This window comes from Heteronotia binoei, chromosome 4 (assembly GCF_032191835.1).
Source record: "Heteronotia binoei isolate CCM8104 ecotype False Entrance Well chromosome 4, APGP_CSIRO_Hbin_v1, whole genome shotgun sequence".
Taxonomy (NCBI): Eukaryota; Metazoa; Chordata; class Lepidosauria; order Squamata; family Gekkonidae; genus Heteronotia; species Heteronotia binoei.
The window spans coordinates 102,967,300-102,991,072 of NC_083226.1; the positions used below are offsets into that span (position 1 = coordinate 102,967,300).

At 43.1% G+C, this 23,773-nt stretch overlaps 1 protein-coding gene across 7 annotated transcripts in view; it reads left to right on the plus strand.

The window, feature by feature from the left end:
* Window positions 1-23,773, plus strand: part of MCC (MCC regulator of WNT signaling pathway) — a 354,991-nt gene that overhangs the window by 192,917 nt on the left and 138,301 nt on the right. For all 7 annotated transcript variants that reach the window (XM_060235592.1, XM_060235594.1, XM_060235593.1 and 4 more), the window contains one exon: window positions 16,411-16,524. In XM_060235592.1, coding sequence (XP_060091575.1) covers window positions 16,411-16,524 — 114 coding nt within the window. The remainder of the gene's footprint in view (window positions 1-16,410; window positions 16,525-23,773) is intronic.

Here is a 23,773-nt window from a genome sequence, read left to right on the forward strand (position 1 = left end):
TCTACAGAAACAAGTGAGTAGCCAGTCTGAAGAAGCAGAACAAAGCTTGAGTCCAACAGCATCTTTAAGAACAACAAAGTTTTATTTAAAGTATAAACTTTCATGTGCACACACATTTCTTCAGATATTTGAAGAAGGGTGTGTGCACATGAAAGCTTACACCCTGAGCCTGCTTTGGTGGGGAAGGCGGGATATAAATCCAAAAAATAAATAAACTTTGTTGGTCTTAAAGGTGCCACTGGACTCATACCAATTCTGTGTAATCGAAGCTTATTGGTGTCACCATATCTATAGAGAAGAATTTTTGAGGAAGACAGTTGATTTTGCTGGAATAGGACAGAGGAAGTGTTTTTCTGATGACATTACTAGAGTGTTTGATTTAATAAATGTCCAGGTTTTGCCTAGCAAGTTGCATTTGTAAGTAGAAGAAAGGTAATATATGAATATTACATGTCATTATGAATAATTAACTTAATATTGCTGACACATTTAAATCTGTGCTGGAATGACTTGGCAGTCCTAGGTTGTAAACAAGCTATTAAAAACTACTATTCCAACTACCCTCCCACATTGCTATTGCCTCTTTATGACCCATATGTTAAATTCTGAGCTGTACAGAACACAGCCCTTATGACAACTATCTTTCTTGCACAGTTACAATGGAAATTTCACTAGAATACATTGACTTCACAGGAGAAGGTTATAAAGAAAAATTACCAGTATGACTTCGGTATGCTTCACACCCTCCATCAGTGTGAATTGGGTACGTCTGGCACCTTCTGTCTCACACTGTGTCCCCCTCCCAATTTCTTGTAAATATGTCAGCTTGTTTTCCTGAAAGTAGCTTCTTGCTTGGAATGGCATGGAGCTCATTTCAGTCATTTCAGTTGTGAGAAACATATGAGAAATTATGCACACATCTGTACTTTTTGCACATGAGTTCAGGTTTCACAAGCTCAGTTTAGACTTTCAATGTCATCTCCCCACCCACCCAGCAAAAAAACCCCAAAACCCAACCCTGCAACTTATATTCAGGTAATGTGTTTGTAGCATGTTTTATTATTATCATTCTGGGAAGTCAACTTTTCAGAATATTGTTCAATTAAATTTGCTGCAGGAATTAAGGATGCTGCTTTTTAGTTCAGCATTATAAAATAAGGGGCATTTTCGCACTCACCTTCAGCCGGCGCGACCCCCCTCTTCACCGCGCAGGATCTGCGCAGATTTCGCACTAAACGCGCGGAGCAGCCGGAAGAGCCGGAAACTCCCGGCGCTTTTGCGGCGCAAACGGAAACCGGCAAAAAGCAGTTTCCGTTTGCGCGGCTTTTGCGCTGGGAGTTTCTGGCTCTTCCGGCTGCTCCGCGGCGTTTAGTGCGAAATCCGCGCAGATCCTGCACAGTGAAGAGGGGGGTCGCGCCGGCTGAAGGTGAGTGCGAAAACGCCCAAGGTCTTCTTGAAAACGTCTTTGTTCTTTTCCCAACTGAGTCTGACCACCTGAATTATCTGGATTTTCTTTCTTATGAAAGGAAAATGCAAAGTGGAACATGAAAGGTAGACTATCTCAGCTGGACTAATATTTGTTTGGCCTACAGATCAGAGGGTTACACTTCTTTTAACACTGCATGGGCAGTTTTGGGAAAGGAATTTTTTGACTGACCATTTTAAAAAGAACTTTTTAAAATGTCCCATTGCAGTTACTACTCCTTCTGGTTGTTTGAATAGTCTCTTCATTCAGAGACTGATGTAACCTTGACCTTTCTGTATAGGAAATAAATAGGCATTGAATGTTTGCCACATCTCTATTAGTGCTTAATTGTCACTGTGCTGTTCAGACTGGATGGGATGGAATGTGGAGCAGGTGTTGGGAACACATAAAAACCTGCCCATTGAGCTGTTCTGCACAGCAAGTTGACCAAGGGTGCTGTGCAGTCCACTCCTGAATTAGGAAGTTGTTTAGGTCAGTATGATTACTCCTGAAATTAAATATGTTTAGGATTGTGGATGAGTGGCAGGGATTTTTGTGATTGGTCCTCCTTTTATATTCTATTTTTTTTTTTAGACAATAGAATATAGACAATGCAGAAAAACTCGCAGCCCAGCAAGTCCAAAGGAAGAAATCCATTTTAAATTTTGGGGTAACAAGACTGTTGTGTAAAAGATTGCATTTGTACTGTTGAGAGAAAAGAAAGAGTGAATATTGCATGCTGCTCAATTATTGTAGAGAATATCTCCCACTCCTTGCTCAAAAACAAATACATGCCTGCATCAGCTCAATGTATGAGCTATGAAGAACTTGCTGTTTTGTATTGGAGCCATACCTGAAAATAAACTTGATTCTTGAATCTCCAGTGCTATAAAAATGTGTATAAAATCGGTTGTTCTCTCTTTTTATCTCTCGCTCTCGTTCTAGTCATTGATTTACAGAGTAACATAAGGAAAATACAGTTCAATTACTGTTGAGTCCTGACAACAAACAGAGGGGATAAAATGATAAGGGAGAGAAGAGGGTAACAAGGGTTGAATGTGAGTGAATGGATGTTGTGACATGGCCTTCATTCCAGCTGTTAGTGAGGATAGGGAAGGCAAGCAGCTTGCCAAAGTATTCACAGTATTGCCAAAGCAAGAACGCTATCTGGTCTGGAATTAGTATTACGTGACTACATCTAGACCATCAATCTGTTTGCAATCCTGAATTACAGAAGTAGTTTAAATATAATTTCTATGCAAATATCCTTAGTTTGGATAATTAAAGTTTCCTAGCCACCAAAATTTGACCATAATTATAAAAAGCAGGGGTGGGAAGGCAGCATGGTATAGCCCAATCTCATCAGATCTCAGAAGCTAAGCAGGGTTGATACTTGGCTAAGAGACCATCAAGGAAGGCTTTGCAAAGGAATGCAATGGCAATCCATCTCTGCTTCTCACCTGCCTTGAAAGGCCCTTACTAGGGTCTCCATAAATTGGCTATGATTTGACGGCACATAAGTACATATTAAAAAGTAAGAAGAAGGGACTAATACAGTTGAGGAACCAAATGCAGTGTGTTCCAGTGGTCCTTACATTGATTAGTCTACTTCAGTGCTGAAGTATATCTACATTAAAATTGCTTTTAACATACGTTCTGTTACATAATTAGTACACTTGCACTGTGTTTAGGTGGCTTCTTTTTAACCTGTCCATCATTACGGTGTAAAAGATGAGACAACCGGAAAATATCTGGAATACAGCTAATAGAACTTTTTCAGTTTAGTCAGAGGCCAGCTCTCATTTGAAGTATTGGTATTTTTACCTTTAATCCTGGATTTTCACAGAATAACAGTTTGCAATGGTAGTTTCTGTTGTATTTTTCTGGAAGTCAGTATCAAAGTAATGCTACAGTTATTAAGTAGTTCACGCTTTTCTGAAATGGGTGCTTAAAAGGGGCAATTGGCTATAATATTTTCAGGTCCACATATTAGAGACCAAAACAGCAAGAATTCTTCGAGAATATGAGTTGTCATGTCACTAATTCTAGAAGATGGCTGGCTCTCCTTCTAGGTTTTCCATTCCAGTTTTGTCAGCATATTTGCTGAAATTGACTTTGATTACATTCATTTCATCACTTGTGTCATAAAAATGTGTCTTTGTGAAGTATTAGCCAGAAAAAAGCAGTGCAAAATTGAGAGAGAAAGTGGCTGAGAGAGCTCTTAATGTATAGATCTGTCACTTTCAGGAATTCTGTCTCTTTGTAATAGACCTGTAGTTTGGTGAAGGAGGATCTGGTGTAGAAATATAAACTGAGTGCAGGCCCCAGAAATGACACACCATCCTAGCAATGCAAATGGAAGTACAAACTTTTGTGTACCTTTTCTCAGCATTGATATTAGTATCACAATAGGACCACAGAGAATAACGAATATGCCATTTTGATCTGTTCTTGAAGGAATAGTGTTTCAGGACAATGATATTGAGTTCTGGTACTTACTTGATTTGAGGAAACTCTGTTCTCCCTAAGAGGCGGAGGATATCTTGGGTGTTTCCCACCGTCCAATCAGGGAGGCAGGAATCTAAAATCTTCCTGTGACTGTGGGAACCACCCTCTTGCTCAGTTCATTTCCTGCCTCAACAGGGAGAGCAAGCTTTAGGATAGGCTCCTATCCCTTTTTTCCTCACACTATTACTCCTACTATATATAAACAAACAAAAAAAAAAATTCCTTCCTCTTCTTTTCTCTGTGATTTTTCCTTTCAACTAACATCTTTCTTCCTCCCCGTTTTTTCTGCCTTCCCTCCTCCTCTGTAAAATTGTTCCTTTACCTCAGCATCTGAGGGAAGGAGTGCTGAAATGGCCCAGGCCCCTTTAAGGGACAGCCACAGCGCGAAGAGAAGGTGGGATGCAGCGCCGTCCCAGGGACGACTTTATGGACGACCCCACGTTGGATGCCTGGTGCGGGGCCAAAGAGCGGGGATCCTCCGGAGCCGGCATGACCCTTGGGCTTGCGGCGGCTACCGGCCACGTGCCCTGTAGGGGCGGGCCGCCGGTGAGCGGCAGAAAGCAGCGCTGGTCGTCTTCGGCCACAGAAGAAGCAAGCACTGCTCTTTCTTCTCCCGATGGCCATTTTGAAGCGCAGAAAATGGAGCGAAACGGGCCTGATTGGCGGCAGTCCTTCGCTGAGCAGCAAGGACTCCCAGATGCCACCCTCCAGCCAGGAGACTTTGGTCACGGCCTCCAAAAGACTGCATAGTCTTCTCAGCCCCTTGGGGGGCAGGGTAACGTACCCACAATGGGATCTTCTTCTTCTTTTGCCTATGCATTTTTAGAGTGCATTAAGCAGACTATAGACAGTGCAGTTGGAGCAGCAGCTCATAAGAGATCTTATGCTCCAAGCTCTCACTCATCTTCCAGGTCCCCCTCTCCAAAGAGACCCAAGAATTGTGCCTGGCTCATCAAGGCACAGAAGAAGACCTTAGCAAGTGAATGTTCAGGGAGAGAGAGATCACCTGAAGGGGATCAATCAGAGGACTCTGAGAGGGAGGATCGGGAGGAGGGCGAGTATCATAGTTGTCTAAGGTTACTTTATGAGTATATAGGTAATAATAATAATTTTTAATTTGTATCCCGCCCTCCCCGCCGAAGCAGGCTTAGGGTGGCTCACAACATAGGCATTTCAACAATTAAAACATACATATTATAACTCAACCATTTATAAAATTAATCATCATTTCAGTTAAAAACATTCTAGGATTAAATTAATATTAAAAACTTGGTGTTATGCATCATACAGTTTTTCCATGGTGACGGTATTCATTCACCAGCATGCTGTAGGATCATTAAGTAAAGGCCAGCTGAAAAAGAGCAGTCTTGCAGGCACTGCGGAACTGAGCAAGGTTCCGCAAGGCCTGCACCTCTTCTGGCAATTGGTTCCACCAGTGTGGGGCTGAGATCGAGAAGGCCCTTTCTCTAGTAACTTTCAGTTTGGCCTCCTTTGGCCTGGGGATTGTCAATAGATTTTGAGAACCAGATCGCAGTACCCTCTGGGGAATATATGGGGAGAGACGGTCCCTAAGGTAGGCAGGTCTTTGGCCATATAGGGCTTTAAAGGTAATGACCAGCACGTTGTACCGAATCCGGTACACTATTGGCAACCAATGCAGTTCTCGCAGCCCCAACTGTATGTGCTCCCAGTAACAGCCTGGCCACTGCATTCTGCACTAGCTGCAGTTTCCGGGTTCGGCACAGGGGCAGCCCCATGTAGAGGACATTACAGTAGTCCAGCCTTGAAGTGACAGTCGCATGGATCATTGTTGCTAGGTCGCTGCGCTCCAGGAAAGGGACCAACTGCTTCACCAGCCTAAGATGAAAAAAAGCAGATTTAGCAGTGGCTGCTATCTGGGCCTCCATTGTCAAGGCAGACTCCAGCAGCACCCCCATGCTCTTGACCTTGCACGCCATTTGCAATGGTGCACCGTCAAATGCTGGTAGGGGGAATTCCCTACCCAGACTGCTGTGACTCAGGCAAAGGACCTCTGTCTTCGCTGGGTTCAACTTCAACCTACTCACCCTGAGCCAACCTGCCACAGCTTGCAATGCCAGGTCTAGGTTTTTTGGGACAAAGTCAGGCTGACCATCAGTAGATAGAGTTGGGTGTTATCAGCATATTGGTGACAGCCCAACCCATACCTCCAGACAATCTGGGCAAGGGGGTGCATGTAGATGTTGAATAACATTGGGGAGAGAACCGCCCCCTGTGGCACCCCACCATTAAGCGGGTGCCTCTGGGACAGTTCACCTCCAATCACCACCCTTTGTCATCAACCATCAAGGAAAGAGGAAACCATTGCAAGGCCAACCCCTGAATCCCCGCGTCAGCGAGGCAGCAGGTCAGTAACTGATGGTCAACCGTATCGAACGCAGCTGATAGGTCTAACAACATCAGTACCGCCGAGCCACCTCGATCCATATGTCGCTGGAGGTCATCCACTAGGGTGACCAGCACTGTCTCCGTCTCATGGCCTGGGCGAAAGCCGGACTGGTGGGGATCTAAAACGGAAGCATCATCTAGAAAATTCTGTAACTGTAACGCTGCTGCCCTCTCATAATTTTACCCCAAAAGGGTAAATTTGAGACCGGCCGATAATGTGCAAATTCGGCCGGATCTGATGTAGCTTTTTTCAGGAGAGGGCGGACCACATCCTCTTTAAGAGGTGTTGGAAAAAGCCCTTCCAAGAGGGATCTATTTACGATGTCCCGTATAGGACATCTAAGCTGTCTCTGGCAAGATTTAATTAGCCAGGAGGGGCAAGGGTCCAGATCACAAGTTGTTGGGCATACAGTGGAGAGGATTCTGTCAACTTCCTCCAGGCTGAGTATGTCGAAGCAATCCAGAATTGGTCCAGAAGCCAGGCACGGGGCCTCGAGTTCATGTACTGTTTCCAATGTGGCGAGGAGGTCACAGCAGAGTGACGGGATCTTATCTGCAAAAAATTCCGCAAAAGCCTCACAGCCAATCTCCAATTGCCTAGCATTTGGTCTGCTCTGTGACAGTGTTGTAAGATTCCGAATTGTCCTAAACAATTGTGCCGGGAGCGAACTTGCGGACGCAATCTTGGCCGCAAAGTAGGTCTTCTTTGTGGCTTTGACTAACGTCTCATAGGACCTCATAAACTCTCTATAAGATGTTCTAGTCACTTCGTCTTGAGCACGCCGCCATTGCCTCTCTAACTGTCGTTTCAGCTGCCATAATTCCGAGGTATACCACGGAGTCAGCTTAACACGAGGGCGCAGAGGGTGCTGAGGAGCGATCTCATCAATGGCTCTGGAGAGCTGACCTTGCCAAGACTCCACCAGGTCATTGAGAGAATCGCCAGGGGGCCAGGGATCCTGTAGAGCCATTTGGAACTACTCGGATTCCATCAGGCTCCGTGGGCGAGCCAAAATAAGCTCACCGCCTAAACGGGCTTGGGGTGGAACATCCACACGAGCCTTAAGGGCATAGTGGTCCGACCATGGCACCGCCTCAGCGGTAATATCGTTCACCGAAACCCCGACTGCAAAGACCAAATCTAACATGTGCTCCATTTGGTGAGTGGGCGATGTAACAAGTTGGGAGAACCCCAGTGTTGCCATGGATGACACTAGGTCTATCGCCTGACTGGAGGTCGCGTCATCAGCATGGACATTGAAGTCACCCAGGATCATAAGCCTTGGGTACTCCAATGCCCAGTCTGCTATGGCCTCCATCAGGGATGGTAAGGTGCTGGCCATTAGGCGGACGGTACACCAGCCATATTGCCAACCCCTCACCAACGTCCTACGCCAGACTGGTACACTCAATACCATTGATCTCTGGGGCCGGAAGTGCCCGAAAGAGGTAAGCCTCTCGTATGAATAGAGCCACCCCTCCCCACCGCCCGTGATTGGTGAAAGACTGAGTATCCTGGGGGAGCCATTTGGGAGAGCCACAGTCTCTCCATCTCACACCCAGGTCTCAGTCACACAAGCCAGATCCATGTCCTGCTTGAGCAAAAACTCTTGGAGGACTGAGGTCTTATTGTTTATGGACCTGGCATTGTATATCACCAATGACGGAGGTTAGTAATTCAACCTGGCCCCACTACCTGTCACCGTTGGGATGGGACACAGACTGGAAGGGGGCTGAGCACCACCATGTCTCAGTCTCCTTCCCTTATATTGATGTCTGTTCCCACTGTCATACCTTGCCCTCCCCAGGAGTACTGGAATCCCCAGACCGGTCATCCCCCACTGGTCTCCGCCTTAGCCTGGCCAGATGTAAACACAACTCACCCCCTGCAATTAATTAACTCCCCAACCCTCTCTGCCCTTGCCAATCCTATCAATATCTGCCAATACCAACAGCTAACTAATCAAATTAAGCCCAACCCATAAATTCCCCTTTAAATTAATTAGCTAAAATAGTTAAGTTAAATCTGCTGGGTCATTAATTATAAAATCCTCCCAACAATTTATATACCCTTAATTAATTTGCCAAAATTATATTTTATATCAAATAGCCAATTAATTAATACATCTACATTAGTTAACTAAAACACCAATCAATTTAGCAGTTAAAAATCCAATCATTAGGTCCTTTTAGCAGCTTGGAGGCAGTTGGTAAACTGAGATATAAATTGGGAACCTCTCAACAGAATTATCTTAACGCTGTACTATGTAGTAAAATCTGCTCAGATCATCACTTGCTCTGATGGATATGCAAATGACTGTATGCCCCAAACATTGTGTATCTTTCTATCCTATACTGCGGAATTAAAGTTTTAAAAAACCCTAAAAATGTCCCTTATACTTTTGAAATGTTCCATTAGTTTCCAAGCTTAATCAGGAGTAGATAATCTGGCAACCAAGGTCATGTCATATGAGATCACTTATGTCTTTTTCATTGACTGTGTTGTAACTGGAATGCCCTTCCCCAGGACTTTGCAGAGGTTTGGGGCTTAGATTTTTCATATTTGATAGCTTCTAATAGTTATCTTTTCATATTTTATAATACAAATCTATGCAGAATTATGGTTGTCTAAACCCAGTTATTTTAGTGGGTTTAGAATGGAGTAATTCTGTGTAGAATTGCACCGTTAACTATGATTTTGTTGCATTTTACTGTGTCTTGTGTAAGTGAGAAATTAACTGCAAGCCACCATGTAATCTGATTCAGACACTGCAACAAACTGTGGTTTGTTCTTTATTGGGATGCATCTTATAGCCATGCCAGCCTAAAGACTTCTTTATTTTGTTCAGCATTATCCAGAGAGGCAGTGTGATGTTGTAGTTCAGAGTATTGAACTACTATCTTTGGAGACTCAGGTTCAGTTCTCTACTAGTTCCATGGAAGCTCACTGGGTGACCTTGGGCAGTGACATTCTCTCAGCATAATATACTTTACTGAAGATCATTCAGCAAGATTTCATGGCTGAGTGGGGATTTGAAGCTGAATCTCCCAGATCCTAGTCCAGTTCTCTAACCGCTACATTAGCTTTCAAATGGAAGTAATGCTCTCTAAGAAGATGAAGAAGATACTGGATTTATATCCCGCCCTCCACTCTGAAGAGTCTCAGAGCGGCTCAGAATCTCCTTTACCTTCCTCCCCCACAACAAGACACCCTGTGAGGTGGGTGGGGCTGGAGAGGGCTCTCACAGCAGCTGCCCTTTCAAGGACAACCTCTGCCACAGCTATGGCTGACCCAAGGCCATGCTAGCAGGTGCAAGTGGAGGAGTGGGGAATCAAACCCGGTTCTCCCAGATAAGAGTCCGCACACTTAACCACTACACCAAACTGGCTCTCTAGTTAACCCTGATTGTTACTGAACTCCTCTATTGAAGATCTTAGTTCTTGTTTAAAAACAGTGAGAAATATGACAGAACCTTCCTGGTCATTCCATTGACAGCTTCTTATTAATGTAGGCGCTGGATGGAATCTGAGATGTCACTACAAAACATGAGACAAAGATATAATTGCATGAAGCAAGGTCTTAATAAAGACTATGCCTTCTTTTCTCATAAAACCTTATTAAAGAAATTAAGGTGTGTCATTTTAAGACGAAGATTGCGCTAAGACGTTTCCAGTGACAGAGCAGACACCAAGGTACAGAAGGTCATTCTGTTAAGAGTCAGTCATTAAGATGTGCAAGTTAAATAAAAAACACCACAGACAAATGCAGCCCTGAAAAAGGCTACTCTGTCATTAACAGTTTTCACTGCTGTTAAAGGGACTCTTTAGTGTGGAACATACATTGTTTTAGAAATTTGAGGGTTGTGTGTTTGTTTTTGCTTCACTGCTTTATTGCAGTCTTGCAAGATATGATTGGAACTTGCTTGAATCCTGTGAACAGTTGGGTGATTATGTAGAAGGGTGGTGTGTGTCCAATGTGGCTCAGAATGAATTGTGTGTGAGTCATGCTATTTGAAAAAAGTTGGGGTGTTATGCTTAGATCTTGTTATTCTTTTTTGTATATATTTATTAGACATTTTTAAATGGGAGAGGGCAGGGGCCATTTTGTAGAAAAAGAGGTGCCGAAGCTCATTTGCGTAACTCATTTGCATATGCCACACCTCTGACATCACCAGAAGGTGTACTCAATTATATCAGCTCAGCATCTACCTTAAAATGCTTCTTGAATTATAATTGTCATAATAAAACCTTACTCCCATCATACTTTTAAAATGACTTTAAGCTGTGTTGTCACAGTGGCAAGATAAAAATATCCATCTGTCTGCTATATATGTATTGGTTGTTTCCCCATTTTTTGTGTGTGGGGAAATATTAGAAAGTTTGTCAAATCTTAGAGTTCAGCAAAACTCTCACAGGGGGTTTGAACAATGGAGCACAGAAAAAAGTATTGGGGGGGGGGGTGCGAGACAAAAAAAAAAGAGCACAATAAAATTTAGAGGTTCTGGAACTGCTCCTGTGAGCTCCTGCCCAAAATGAGGCCTGGGAAAGGGAGGTATTTCAAGCAATTTAGTTCTACTTTATTTTTGTTAGGTTTGTTGCTTCACTTCTAACTTCTGCAAGACAAGAAGCTATTGGAGCATACTATACAATTTAAACAATGCAAACATTATCAAATATATACTTTGCTTCTCCGTGAGTAATTGCAATTAAAATTCCGTTTTTATTGTAATATTTTCTCATTGAAGTGCTAGTGTAGTATCTTCTACGGGCCTTTCCCTTTTTTGTTGTGTTCACAATGTTTAACAGTAGTTTGAATACTGAATGAGTTCTTTTCATAGAGTTGCAGATGCTTTATATAAAGCATCTGCAAAAGAAATAATCTTTTTTAGGGTGAATCGTAGGCAAAACAGGTTTGTAACAAATGTCATACTCCACCTTTCTCTCTAATGGGGACCCAAGGCAACTTCAGTTGTTCTCCATTTTTTCCCTCTCAACATCTCTGTTATGTAAGTCTTGCTGAGTGTATGGGACTAGTCCAAGGTCACCCAGCAAACTTCCACAGCAGATTGGGAGTCAAGTATTAGAGATGCATGACAAGTTGCTTAAAGGCTTTTTTATTATATGTTGCCTATTTTGAAGATAACCTGATCCAGGATGTTCCAATTCCCTTCATTTTTGCCACTGCAGCTCCCATCATAATTTTGGTGTTGGTGGCCAGTTTTCACCTTGATCACAAAGAAGGTAAAACTATACTTTGATGAGTTATGCCTGTCACAAACAGAAATGCTTAGCCTCCATTGTGGCTAGCCCTGGAGGGAAGGGGGAGTCTGGAGACAACCAGGGTCAGGATATTCTGATGTTTTCCATTTTTGGCCATGGAATTCCTGAAGCTGGTGGCCAATTTTGAGTCACCTAGCTTTATTTTCTGCCATAGATGGTCAGACAAACCAGTTCTTTTGTTACTATAGATTAATGATAACAGCAAGCCAAACGAGTTGTTTAATTATGATATTTGGTTTGGATGAGGATCAAATGAGGGAGCCCAGGTGGAATCTTTGTCTAGGGACACACAGAGGCTTTTGACAACCCTACCTACCCTATATGGCTTTTTGTCCTTGTGAGTCCTCCAGTGTCTGGCATCAGAATTTTGTTGGTCTTGTGGGGCTATTGTGGTAGTGGAATGGCAGTAAAGAACTATGTGGGTATGCTCCATATGTTCCTGGCCATTATAATTAAATGCATTGATTCACAAGAGAGTAATAAAATTGAAAATGACATCTTGCTATAATTTGAATGATTGTAAAATAGAATATATTGCATGAATGGTAAAAATCCTACAATATTTATAAAGGCAATTGTTTTACCTCTACCCAGTTTAACCTCTACCCAGGTGTCGCCTCTGCCAGGTATACTGGGTAAAGATAACATTATCGGTATCAGCTGTATGCTACATTCATGTAGCCCTGAAATCTCTGTTCTTCACATTGATAAGTGAAAGCTTATATTTCTTTAAGTGTATTTTTAAAGCTGTGAATATTGTAGGTGTAGTCTAATCAAAGATGAGAAGTGATTAACTCCTATTGAAATTCCAGGTACGTACTTCAACCTACAGCACACCATTCATTTAAATGGATCTTACTATATCTAACTTTTTGGGATTGTGCCATATTTTTGCTGCTGTATTTTTAATGCACAAATGCTTACCTATTATAAAATTAATTGTTTCTCAGATATTTGTGGTGTTGGAAAATTTCCTTTTGCTAAAAGGTAGCAGCCGAGAAGAGACTGATATGTCAGTGAATATGCCTACATGCCATGGCCCAAATGGCTATGCTTTATGTCCAAGAAATTAAAAAAAAAGATTGACTGGCTGTTCACAAACTGACCATAGTAGTATAACAATTTAAATTGTCTTTGCATTATTGGTTTGTCTTGAAATTAAAACTAAGCTTTATCCTACACCCACAAAAGAGAAAGAAATGTTTGCTGAACATTTTATTATCAAACTTCCCCATTTTTTTTCAGCTAGTGCAGAATACTTCAATTTGATTTTGCTCACATGTGCAGTAAAACAACATTGGAGGACGGGGGTTGAAACCCATCAAAATTATAACAGCAGCTTCTGTAGCTTTAAGAATGAATGCCCTCAGAAGATATTACCAGGCAACCACAACAATGTTGTCAGTTGAAGCCTTGGTTTCTCTCAGTAAAAGGCAGGAAGAGGGGGCAGGACTCTTTCCAGGGTGGTTTTGGCCTTTGAGGGAGGATTGATGCCATACAATTTGCATGGCTCACCCAGGACTGGTGTTTGCTACCCTTGAATAGCAGCTATCTGACAAAAGATCAGTGTGGTGTAGGGGTCAAGAGTCCCAGAATAGGATCTGAGAGACTTAGGTTCAAATCACCACTTTGTCATAGAAGCTCACAGGAAGACCTTGGGCCAGTTACAAGATTATCAGCCTTACTTTACATAGTTTCTGTGAGATAAAATAGAGAATAGGAGAATGATGTAAGTTGTTTTGGGTGCTCATTGTAAAGCAAGGTGGGATATCAATGAAATAATTATAGCTGAAGATGGAGAGCAGCTAAATGGTTGGTGGATGGAAAAGCAGGGAAGAAGCAGAGAAAGGTGAAGATATGTGGGTTGTCATGAGGAGGGAGAAAGAGGAAATAGTGTGAGGGAAAAGCTACAGAGAGGTAATAAGATGTCCGCTTCAAGTTCCTGCAGGTTCCCTATTGCATAACTGAGCCAGGTTTTCCTGGGTAGAAGCTGTCGGGGCAGAAAAGGAGGAAAAGCTGAAGATGGAGCAGATAAAGTTTGGTTGGCTGCTTGGTGGGGAATAGAGAAGAAAGCATGGAAATGGGAGAGGCTATGGGGGCTTTCAGGGAAGAAACAAAAGAAAATCATGTGGCAGGAGAAAATGAGATAGCTCTACAAGTCTTTGAGGATCCCCTGCTTGTTTATCTGAGAAGCCAATGAAGTGGCTGCTTAACAGTGTTTGTGTATTCAGTGTGAACAATCATCTTTTTTTTCTCAACTGAAATGATTTTAAGTTTCTTCCTGAAAAGAAGAAAAGAAAATAATTTGTCAGGGAGGGACAAGTAACTTCTCATTCCAGCTAAAGTTTGGGTTGACCTTTATCATCATAAAATAAAACCAGATAATGTAACATTGTCTTGGTTTGATTACAAATCTGAGCCATGTGTATTGTGTAATATAGATGGTCATTATTCTCTCACATTTACAGATTTTGCATTACCTATCTTGTGTTATGTTTTTCCTTGATCTCTTGGTGAAGTTTAAATCTTGGATCAAACTTGGGCCGTTCACATAACTCTTGAATTGTCAAATTCAGTAATTGTGTGAAATCAATAGATAGCACCTGAGCAAGGCTCCTAATAATAGAATGTTTTGGAGGTCATTAAATCACCGGGTTGCTATGTGAGATGTGTCTCTTAATACACACACACATAGGGAAATGTAGATGAGAGCAAAGAAGCCTGCCTAGAAGTGATACAAGCATTGAACATATGAACATATGAAGCTGCCTTATACTGAATCAGACCCTTGGTCCATCAAAGTCAGTATTGTCTTCTCAGACTGGCAGCGGCTCTCCAGGGTCTCAAGCTGAGGTTTTTCACACCTATTTGCCTGCACTCTTTTTTTTTGGAGATGCCAGGGATTGAACCTGGGACCTTCTGCTTCCCAAGCAGATGCTCTACCACTGAGCCACCGTCCCTCCCCAAACATCATAATTAAAATTAGGACAAAGAAAAGTCATGATACAAGGCATTTCTCTAGTGATAATTTGGATCACGAGTTAGTGTTCCTTGGAAGGAGAAATAAACTGTTTGAAGAATTTATATAAAGCCTCTGACTATCCAGGATATGGCTTTTGGAAGCTAATTTGACCTTGACTCTCTAGCAGTGACTTGTCGATATTTATTTTTGCATAAGGAGAGTGCATATTCGAGCCTTTATATGCCTAAGGTATAAGTTGAGCACCATAGTGCAAAAGCAGCTTTAGATATTCATATTTTGGTTTTATCAGTAATTTTAATATAATTATTTAATTCTGATAAGTCACTAGGCTAAAGAAATGTGTTCACTGCCCTTTATTTCACTTCAGATAATCTTAAACTAGATCAGTTACTGTGACTCCTGGGGAAATAAACCTGCTCACAACCTGAACATTGTAGGCCATTAAAAAAAATCAAAAGTTTTATTGTAAGCTATGCTGATGATACAGAATATGTATATGAAGAAACAATTAAGCAGCATCCAATAGAACTACTAAGAATATAAGCACAATAAATCCTATAACTTTACAACTAGAACAATGCAGTACGACTATGTCTTCAGGAATAAAAAAATAATAATTTCAAGTAACCTAGATTTGATACTCAAATCTCTGTTCAATGTTGGCATGAAAGTACTGTATGACATCATCCCTAGCTTAATGAAAAATGTAAAATCCAAGAAAAACTAAAAGAACAGATAGGTTAAAGGTTTAGAGAGATATCCAATGGGGCCATTTGGTCAGTGATTTTTTTCCAAAATCATTTAGTCCCATATTTTCATGAACCATAAGAAGATGGAGGGCATAGTGTTGGATTTCCAGAGTGAAGCTATGGAAGTCTTCACCATGGTTAGTAGGCTATCAATTAAAGCATGTTTGATTGGAGGAACAGCCATATCTTGCCATTATTGAAGAAAAATTATAATTGCTGGGATTAAATTTGAAAACCAGTCATAATAATAGCAATTTGTTCAAGAATTATGTCCCAGAAAGCCTAAATAAATGAACACTGCCACCAACAGTGTGCAAAGGAACCCATATCACCATACCCTTTCCAACACAGAGAGGAGTTAGATGCTGAAAATGTAGCCAGTTGTTTGGGACTGAGGTACCACTGGGTTAATAATTTGAAGTTTCAGAAGTTTCATGTGTTGTGAGGATAAACTGTAGGAATTTTGACTCATTTTACAAACTGTCATATAAAGCCCTATGCCTCCACTAATATTCTCTAAAATAGTATTATAGTGTTCATATAGCTCATGTATGTAACCAGATACTACCACTGCCTATAAGGAATAATTTTTGTTGACCATGTAATTATGTTTCACCATGTAAACATATACTGTTTTATTAGTAGTGACAGTTGTGTTTCATCAAGCCTTTTGTAGCCAGTGATAATGGCACTGTCCAATACAAATAAAGGTGAGCCAGAACATTTAGTACGCCTTCAGTAACATAAAACTCATAAAACTCTGAGCCAGGATAATCTAAAGTGGTATTAAAATAATGTGCAGGGATTTCTGAAGTGCCAAGTAGAAGTATTTGGGGTGGTAATAGCTTTTCCTGTTTCTTGATTTTAAAATTATAAAATGTGAAATGCCACACTAGTCTTCAGTCATTTACATTGCCCGTATTCCTCAAGTAAATCCAAGCAAGTGGCACATGATGTAGATTGTATTTCATTTAGCTGCTTCTGCTTGTGTGTTACAGCTCCACTTAGCAGCTCTGGCATCACTGAAAGGAGACGTCGTTGAACTTAATAAACGCCTGCAGCAAACAGAACGGGAGAGGGATTTGCTAGAAAAGAAATTGGCAAAGGCACAGGTAAGTGATTTATTGAGGGTGCTAAAAGGGTTTTGCCGTTACTACTTTGAACATCTTAACTGAGTTTAATGCACTGTTGTAAGATAACTCTTGGTCAAATAAAAGAGGGACCTTTAAACAATGGGTACAGTGAAAAAACAGGAAAACAGCATGAACTGTTTTTGTTTTTGTTTTTTTAAAAAAGAAAAATATAAACATTTTTTCTATGTGTGTTGTCAAGTTTTTTTAAAAAGAAGAAAAAGACAGTTATGTTGAATAGACCCCTAGAGTCTCATGTATGCCCCTTTGCAAAGTTGATTTTCTGGGACTGTGGGCTACCCTACGCACATTAGTGAATGGGACATATTTGGATATATGCACTGAGTTTCCCCTTCCACTAGTGTGAATTCTTTGTTCAATACACAATTAATGTGAGTTGCTTTTCAATAACAAACTTGCTTTAAATTTGTTTTGTATCAGAGTACAGGGGGAATGTAAAATGATGCAATCCATCTGTCACTATTTTCTACTCCTTTTAGACTGCCTGACATGTTGGGAGTTCTTTGTTTCAATCTATTTCAATATGGTATCAGTGACATGTTTGCTGGACTCCAAATAGTTCCAACCCAGTGTGTCTCATACAGACAGTGAGTGAGGGGAGGATCCCTGTGCCTCCTTTGAAGGGGACTCAAATATTTAGATTTTGACTTGTATTTATTTTAACAGGCAAACTCTATGCTAGGGATCATCAGGAAAGAGAACATAAAAATGCTGTTACACAGTGCCCTTATACCAGTCCCAAGTGCAGCGATACAGTATTTTAGTACAGCTGTTGTTGCTGCTGCCATTGTACATCACATGCACAAGTGGAACTGCTAAGTACATTTTCCTTTCTGGTAAAGTATCACTGGCTACTGTTGGAAACAGGATGGTGGGCTAGATTTTCCAGCACATTAATATTATATTCTTATGTCCTACATAAGAAAATTTGCACATCTCCTCAGACAAAGCTTTTTAGAGAGTTGCTGCTACAATGAAAAGGCTCAAGAGCAAGTAGCCAACCCTGATCAGTTATCAGGTTTTGCTGTGTGGAATTCAAGTGGCACGTGGGTTCATATAGGGAGAGGCAGGCCATGAGATAACTGGGTTCCAGAGTTAGAGGTGATCAGCCCCTCTATATGATGTGGCCCAGTCATGACTTTTAAAAAGCCAGTAATGGAGGCCTTTGGCCAGTAGAGATTTCCATTCTACTTAGTAATAAAGGTGGCAGGATTTCATTCATACATACGTACATACATACATACAGTATGTCACAGAAGTGACAGCACTGAAGAAGTGACAACACTGAAGAAATGACACTTGGCAACAGTGCTGTCCCCTCAGAATTACGCAACACACAGCCATTAATATCTAAACTGCTGGCAACAAAAGTGAATACACCCCTAAGTGATAATGTCCAAATGGGGCCCAAAGTGTCAATATTTTGTGTGGCCACCATTATTTTCCAGCAGTGCCTTAACCCTCTTGGGCATAGAGTTCATCAGAGCTTCACAGGTTGTCACTGGTGTCCTCTTCCACTCCTCCATGACGACATCACATAGTTGGTGGATGTTAGAGACCTTGCGCACCTCCACCTTCCATTTCAGGATGCCCCACAGATGCTCAATAGGGTTTAGGTCTGGAGACATGCTTGGTCAGTCCATCACCTTTACCCTCAGCTTCTTTAGCAAGGCAGTGGTCATTTTGGAGGTGTGTTTAGGGTCATTATCCTGTTGGAATACTGCCCTAAGGCCCAGTCTCTGAAGGGATGGGATCATGCTCTGCTTCAGTATGTCACAGTACATGTTGGCATTCATGGTTCCCTCAATGAACTGCAGCTCCCCAGTGCCGGCAGCACTCATGCAGCCCCAGACCATGACATTCCCACCACCATGCTTGACTGTAGGCAAGACACATTTGTCTTTGTACTCCTCACCTGGTTGCCGCCACACACGCTCGACACCATCTGAACCAAATAAGTTTATCTTGGTCTCATCGAACCACAGAACATGGTTCCAGAAATCCATGTCCTTAGTCTGCTTGTCTGCAGCAAACCGTTTGCGGGCTTTCTTGTGCATCATCTTTAGAAGATGCTTCCTTCTGAGATGACAGCCCTGCAGACCAATTTGATGCAGCGTGCGGCATATGGTCTGAGCACTGACAGGCTGACTCCCACCCCACCCCTTCAACCTCCGTAACAATGCTGACAGCACTCATAAGTCTATTTCCCAAAGCCAGCCTCTGGATATGATGCTGAGCACGGGCACTCAACTTCTTTGGTTGACTATGGCGAGGCCTGTTCTGAGTGTTAAACCGCTGTATGGTCTTGGTCACCGTTCTGCAGCTCAGTTTCAGTGTCTTGGCAGTCTTCTTATAGCCTAGGCCATCTTTATGTAGAGCACCTGTTCATTTTTTCAGATCCTCAGAGAGTTCATTGCCATGAGGTGCCATGTGGATCTTCCAGTGACCAGTATGAGGGAATGAGAGTGATAACCTTCTCCCCCTTCACACCTGATACCTTGTACCACTAACGAGTCACATGACACCAGGGAGGGAAAACGGCTACTTGTGCCCCATTTGGGTGTACTCACTTTTGTTGCCAGCAGTTTAGACATTAGTGGCTGTATGTTGCGTAATTCTGAGGGGACAGCACATTTACACTGTTGTACAAGCTGTAGACTCACTACTTTACATTGTAGCCAGGTGTCATTTCTTCAGTGTTGTCACATGAAAAGATATACTTAAATATTTACAAAATGTGATGGGGTGTACTCACTTCTGTGACATACTGTATATACCAGGGTTTCCCAAACTTTTCTTTCCTGTGGCCCGGTTATTTTTACACTTCTTCGTGGTGCACTAAAAATTCAGAGGTTGAGCCAGGAGACTTTGGAGGTGGAGCCAGGAGACAGGAATTATGTTATTTCCTGTGGTGTCACTTCCAGGTCAAGTGCCAAGTGATGTCACTTCTGGGGCACACTGAACCAAAACTCCACTTTTACCTGTGATGTTACTTCCAGGGCACTCCCCCAAACCTGCCTCTTCTTCTGAAGTAACTTCATTTTCAGAAAAATCTCTCTGAAACTAATGCTGAGCCAAAATGGGGGTGCAAAGTGGGCAGTCCTCTCTTTCCACCCCCACACCTTCATGCACCTGTTTGTGTGTTCTTCTCCAGCTTGCAAGCACTCCTAATGCCCATGTTCAGTTGCCTGTACCACCTACACACCCCTTTCTAAACAGCACTGGCCAGTGTATGCAGTTGTGAGTGCTGTTGCCCTTGTCATCAGGAATGCCAGCACTGTGTATCACCCACACAGGGCCCTGGCAGCTGCTCTACCTCTAAATATACTGACACATTTAGTAGGCCCTTCCTTCAGCTGCTACTGCTGGAACCCTGCCTCAAGCTACAACCAAGCTTACTTGGTTTCAAGAAAATCTTTTGACAGCTATTTTTCATACTTTTCCTTGGCTGAAACACTAGGAAATTGCTGTGAAAGGTAGCAGAAAATTGTACTGTAATTAATGAATTGATTTCAAGTTATATGAAGTTCATGCAAGCTTTTCTGCAATCATCCCAAAAAGGATATTTGTGAGGGGCTTGCACTTTTTACTGGCTGTGTTTCCCGTGCCTTAGAAAGCAACTTGTTGTGCAGATATTTAGCCAGTGAACTTCTTTCATCCTTTTTAATATTTACAAGAGGAGTTTAATTTTGGTGTCAGACAGCTATTAAAAGCAGGACCAGTAAAATGGTGCCAAGTTCATAGTACCAGTACCAGTGCTGTTGAGATACACAGCAGTAATCTCCAATAATCTGTTTCTGCCCCCACACCTCTCACTCACACAGAAATCTTATAGAAAGACCAGCGGCTACAACTGGGGGTGCCAACTTTTCATTGGCAGAGCTCCTATGTCTGCAACAACAGTATGATGAACAGAAAAGTTTAATCCAGTAAAAATGGAAGGAAAGAAAGAAAGAGAAAGGGAAAGAATGAAATGGAAGAAAAGGAAAGGGGAAAAAAAGAAAGACATGGAAAGAAAGAACATAAGAGAAACCATGTTGGATCAGGACAGTGGACCATCCAGTCCAAATTTCTCTCATACAATGCCATAAAAGCACCAGAATGTCCACCAGTGGGGCCAGGGCACTAGAAGCCCCACTGTTGCTTTCCCCCCCCCCCCCACCAGCACCAAGAATACAGACTTGCAGGGGAAGAAAGAAGGGGGGAGGGCAAAGAAAAAAAAAAGCCTTGCTCACCATCAGATGACCCCGGCCAGCAAGAATTTTACCCAGGGGTCATTTGGTTAAAAAAAATAGCTACTGGAATGCCCACTCCCTGCCCCTCCTGGCTGAAAAAACACACACACACCCTTCTTTGCTGCTCAGGCCTCCCAGGGAAATCTCCAAGGCACATAAAAGAAGAACACTTAATGGATCTAAAGGTGCCAGTGGACACCAGCTTTTCTCTCAAACACTAAGAGGGCGGGAGAAGGAAGGAGAGGCAGCCCAGCTCCTCTCTGCACACCACAGAGATGGAAGGAAGGAAGCCAAACAGAGCTCAGCTTTGCAGCCTGTGTCAGTCTTCAAGGCTAGTTTTTCTCTGCACAACAGAGAGATGGGGGAAGGAAGGAAGCAGAGCAGAGGTCATGCTTTGCTGGGGGCGGGGCTAGTTTTGGTTTTTCTTGTGACCCAGTAGAGAAGCTTCCATGGCCCGGTACTGGGGCACGACTCTGCAAATGGGAAACACTGGTATATACCATTCCTTTCTCCCCAGCAAGGACCCAAAATGGCTTATATTATTCTCTTCATTTTTATCCTCACAACAATCCTGTGAGGTACGTTAGGCTGAGAAATTGTGTCTGGCCCATGGTCACCCAGCAAACTCCCATGGCATGTGTGGGGATTTGAACCTGGGTCTTGCAAATGCTAGTATGACACTCTTAACCTCTATATCACACTTCTAAGCCATCTTGGCCAAGAACTATCTCCAAACTACTTTGCCACAACAAGTGGATTAAAGTTTATTCTGTGTAATTCACCTTGAGTCCCATAGAGAAAGGTGAACTTTAGATATCATAAATAAAAATAAATAAAGTTTTAGGTCCTGAATTTCAGGAACTGGAGTTCTGCCTCAAATTCACGAAAATACTCTTTACTGCAGATTATTTGTGCAGCAGACAGAACTTATTGCTGATTTCAAGATAAGAGTTTGGGACTTTTTTTTTAAAGTGGAAGTCAGAAAAGTTAAGCAGGCCAATATAAGTCAAGAGCATTTGCCATTTCTGGAAAAGCGGCACAATAAGCCATAGGAAAACTGTCAAACTCCTCTTAATGAACAATCCTGAATTTTTTAGTTCTGTTATTTTCTTGTTGACAGTAAGAAACAAAAGACTTCTCCGTAGGAAAGGTAGTCAACTTGTTGGATCCTAATATGTGGGGTGCTTCAAGGGCCCATTTTATTCCTAACCGCTTTTCAGTATTTTTATTAAATCTTTGATGGAAATCATCTGGAACTCCATAGTAGGTTGTCAGGAGTACATGGAAGATACCTAGCTTTACATGTCAGTGTCTAAGCCTTCAGAAGCAGCTGAGAAGATACTGACCTGGTGTCTTGAGTAGGGATGGGCCTGAATCAGCTCATGAACTGAAGCTCATCACAAATTTTGGCCAGTTTGTGGTATGCAAAGCAATGTTCATGTAAGGGCACCCAGTTCCGAGCCACCCCTCTCTGTTCATGCCAAGAAGGGGGGCTTAGCTAATGTGTTCCTCAGCTGAGAACCTGCATTTTGATTGAGAACTCCTTCCCCCTGTTGGGGCTTGGGGGTCTTAGGTGGACTCAGGGCTCTGAGCCACTCATCTCTCTGTTCAAGCCAAGCAGAGGAGCTTAGGTAGGGGTTTCCTCAGCTAAGGACCCACATTTTGATTGGAACTCCTCTCCCTTGCTGGGGTCTAGGGGTCTTAGGTGGACTCAGGACTCTGAACCACCTGTCTCTCTGCTCACGCCATGCAGTGGGGCTTAAGTAGTGGGTTCCTTGGCTGAGAACCCACATTTTATACCCTCCCACCCCTCCTGATTGTGAACCCATCCTTCTCCGGTGGTCCCTGGTAGTGGGACGGTCCTGAACTGTTGGGAGTAGGCTCCTCCTCCGGAACAGGGTCGTTGATCGCTTGATCCGGCCTGGGGGAGGGGCCGCTCCCTTAGGACCCCTTCAGTCCAAACGGCCCTGTTGAAAGAACAGGACGTGTTCGCTGTGCCTGTGAGGCACGTTGATCAGAGGGACGAATTTTTTTTTTTCCTTAAAGGTCTCTGCCTTTTGACTTCAGCCGCAATTGGCGGCGGGCAGAGAGGTTTGCCGTCAGCGTTAGGCTTTGCCTAACAAAAGATGGCTCGTGCAGCGGCTGCCGCGGAGAGAGGGAAACGAGGTCGCCCCTTCCTATGCCTGCTTCGGCGGGGGCGGCGTGAGCGGCAAAGCCAACAGTCTGGTCCCACGCAGCGCCGGCTGGCGTAGTGCAGACGACCAGGGCCCGGTCTCACCCGGCAAAAGATTGTGGCGAGTGCTTCAGACAGCAGTCTACTCGTGTGTAGGTAAGCTGTCTGGGAGAGAGAGCGGGAAGCTCTTTGGTACGCGCTCTGCCCTTATTCTTGGGACGGGCTCTGCTGTAAGGAGGACAGCCCACCCAGGAACTTTGCAGCTGGCCTTTTCCCGCTTTCCTGAATGGGAGTGGGTAGAATGTTAGTTAATCAGGCCTCTCCTTTCCAGGCACGCGGCGCGTGGCCGGGAAGGGGGGGGGAGGTCGGGGTTGGTTTGTTGTCGCCCTGTAGGGGTCGCCATGGCAGGCTGTTAACCTGAAAATGGCAGCTCCCTTTCCCCTTTTTGTGTTCACTTTCGTTTCAGCCTCCTGTGGAGCTGAGATGGCTGACGAACAGGGACAGGGGACAGGCTCAAACAACAACTTCTCCATGCCTAAGTACTCTGGCTCAGCTTCTGAAAGGGATCATGAGGACTCTGACCCAGACTTATCTGGAGAAAATGCCAAGCTGAATTTACTCGCTTGGTTAAAAAGGGAACTTAGCAAGGAATTTGCCCCGGCCCAAGGCACTGCTGCGCGTGTTCACTCTCAGAAGAGGAAGAGGCAAGCAGTATTAGACTTTGCCACAGCCCCTACAGACCCTAAGAAGGCTAGATTGAGTAAGGGCTTGGAATCTCCTAGTGATAGCTCGCAGGAGGAAG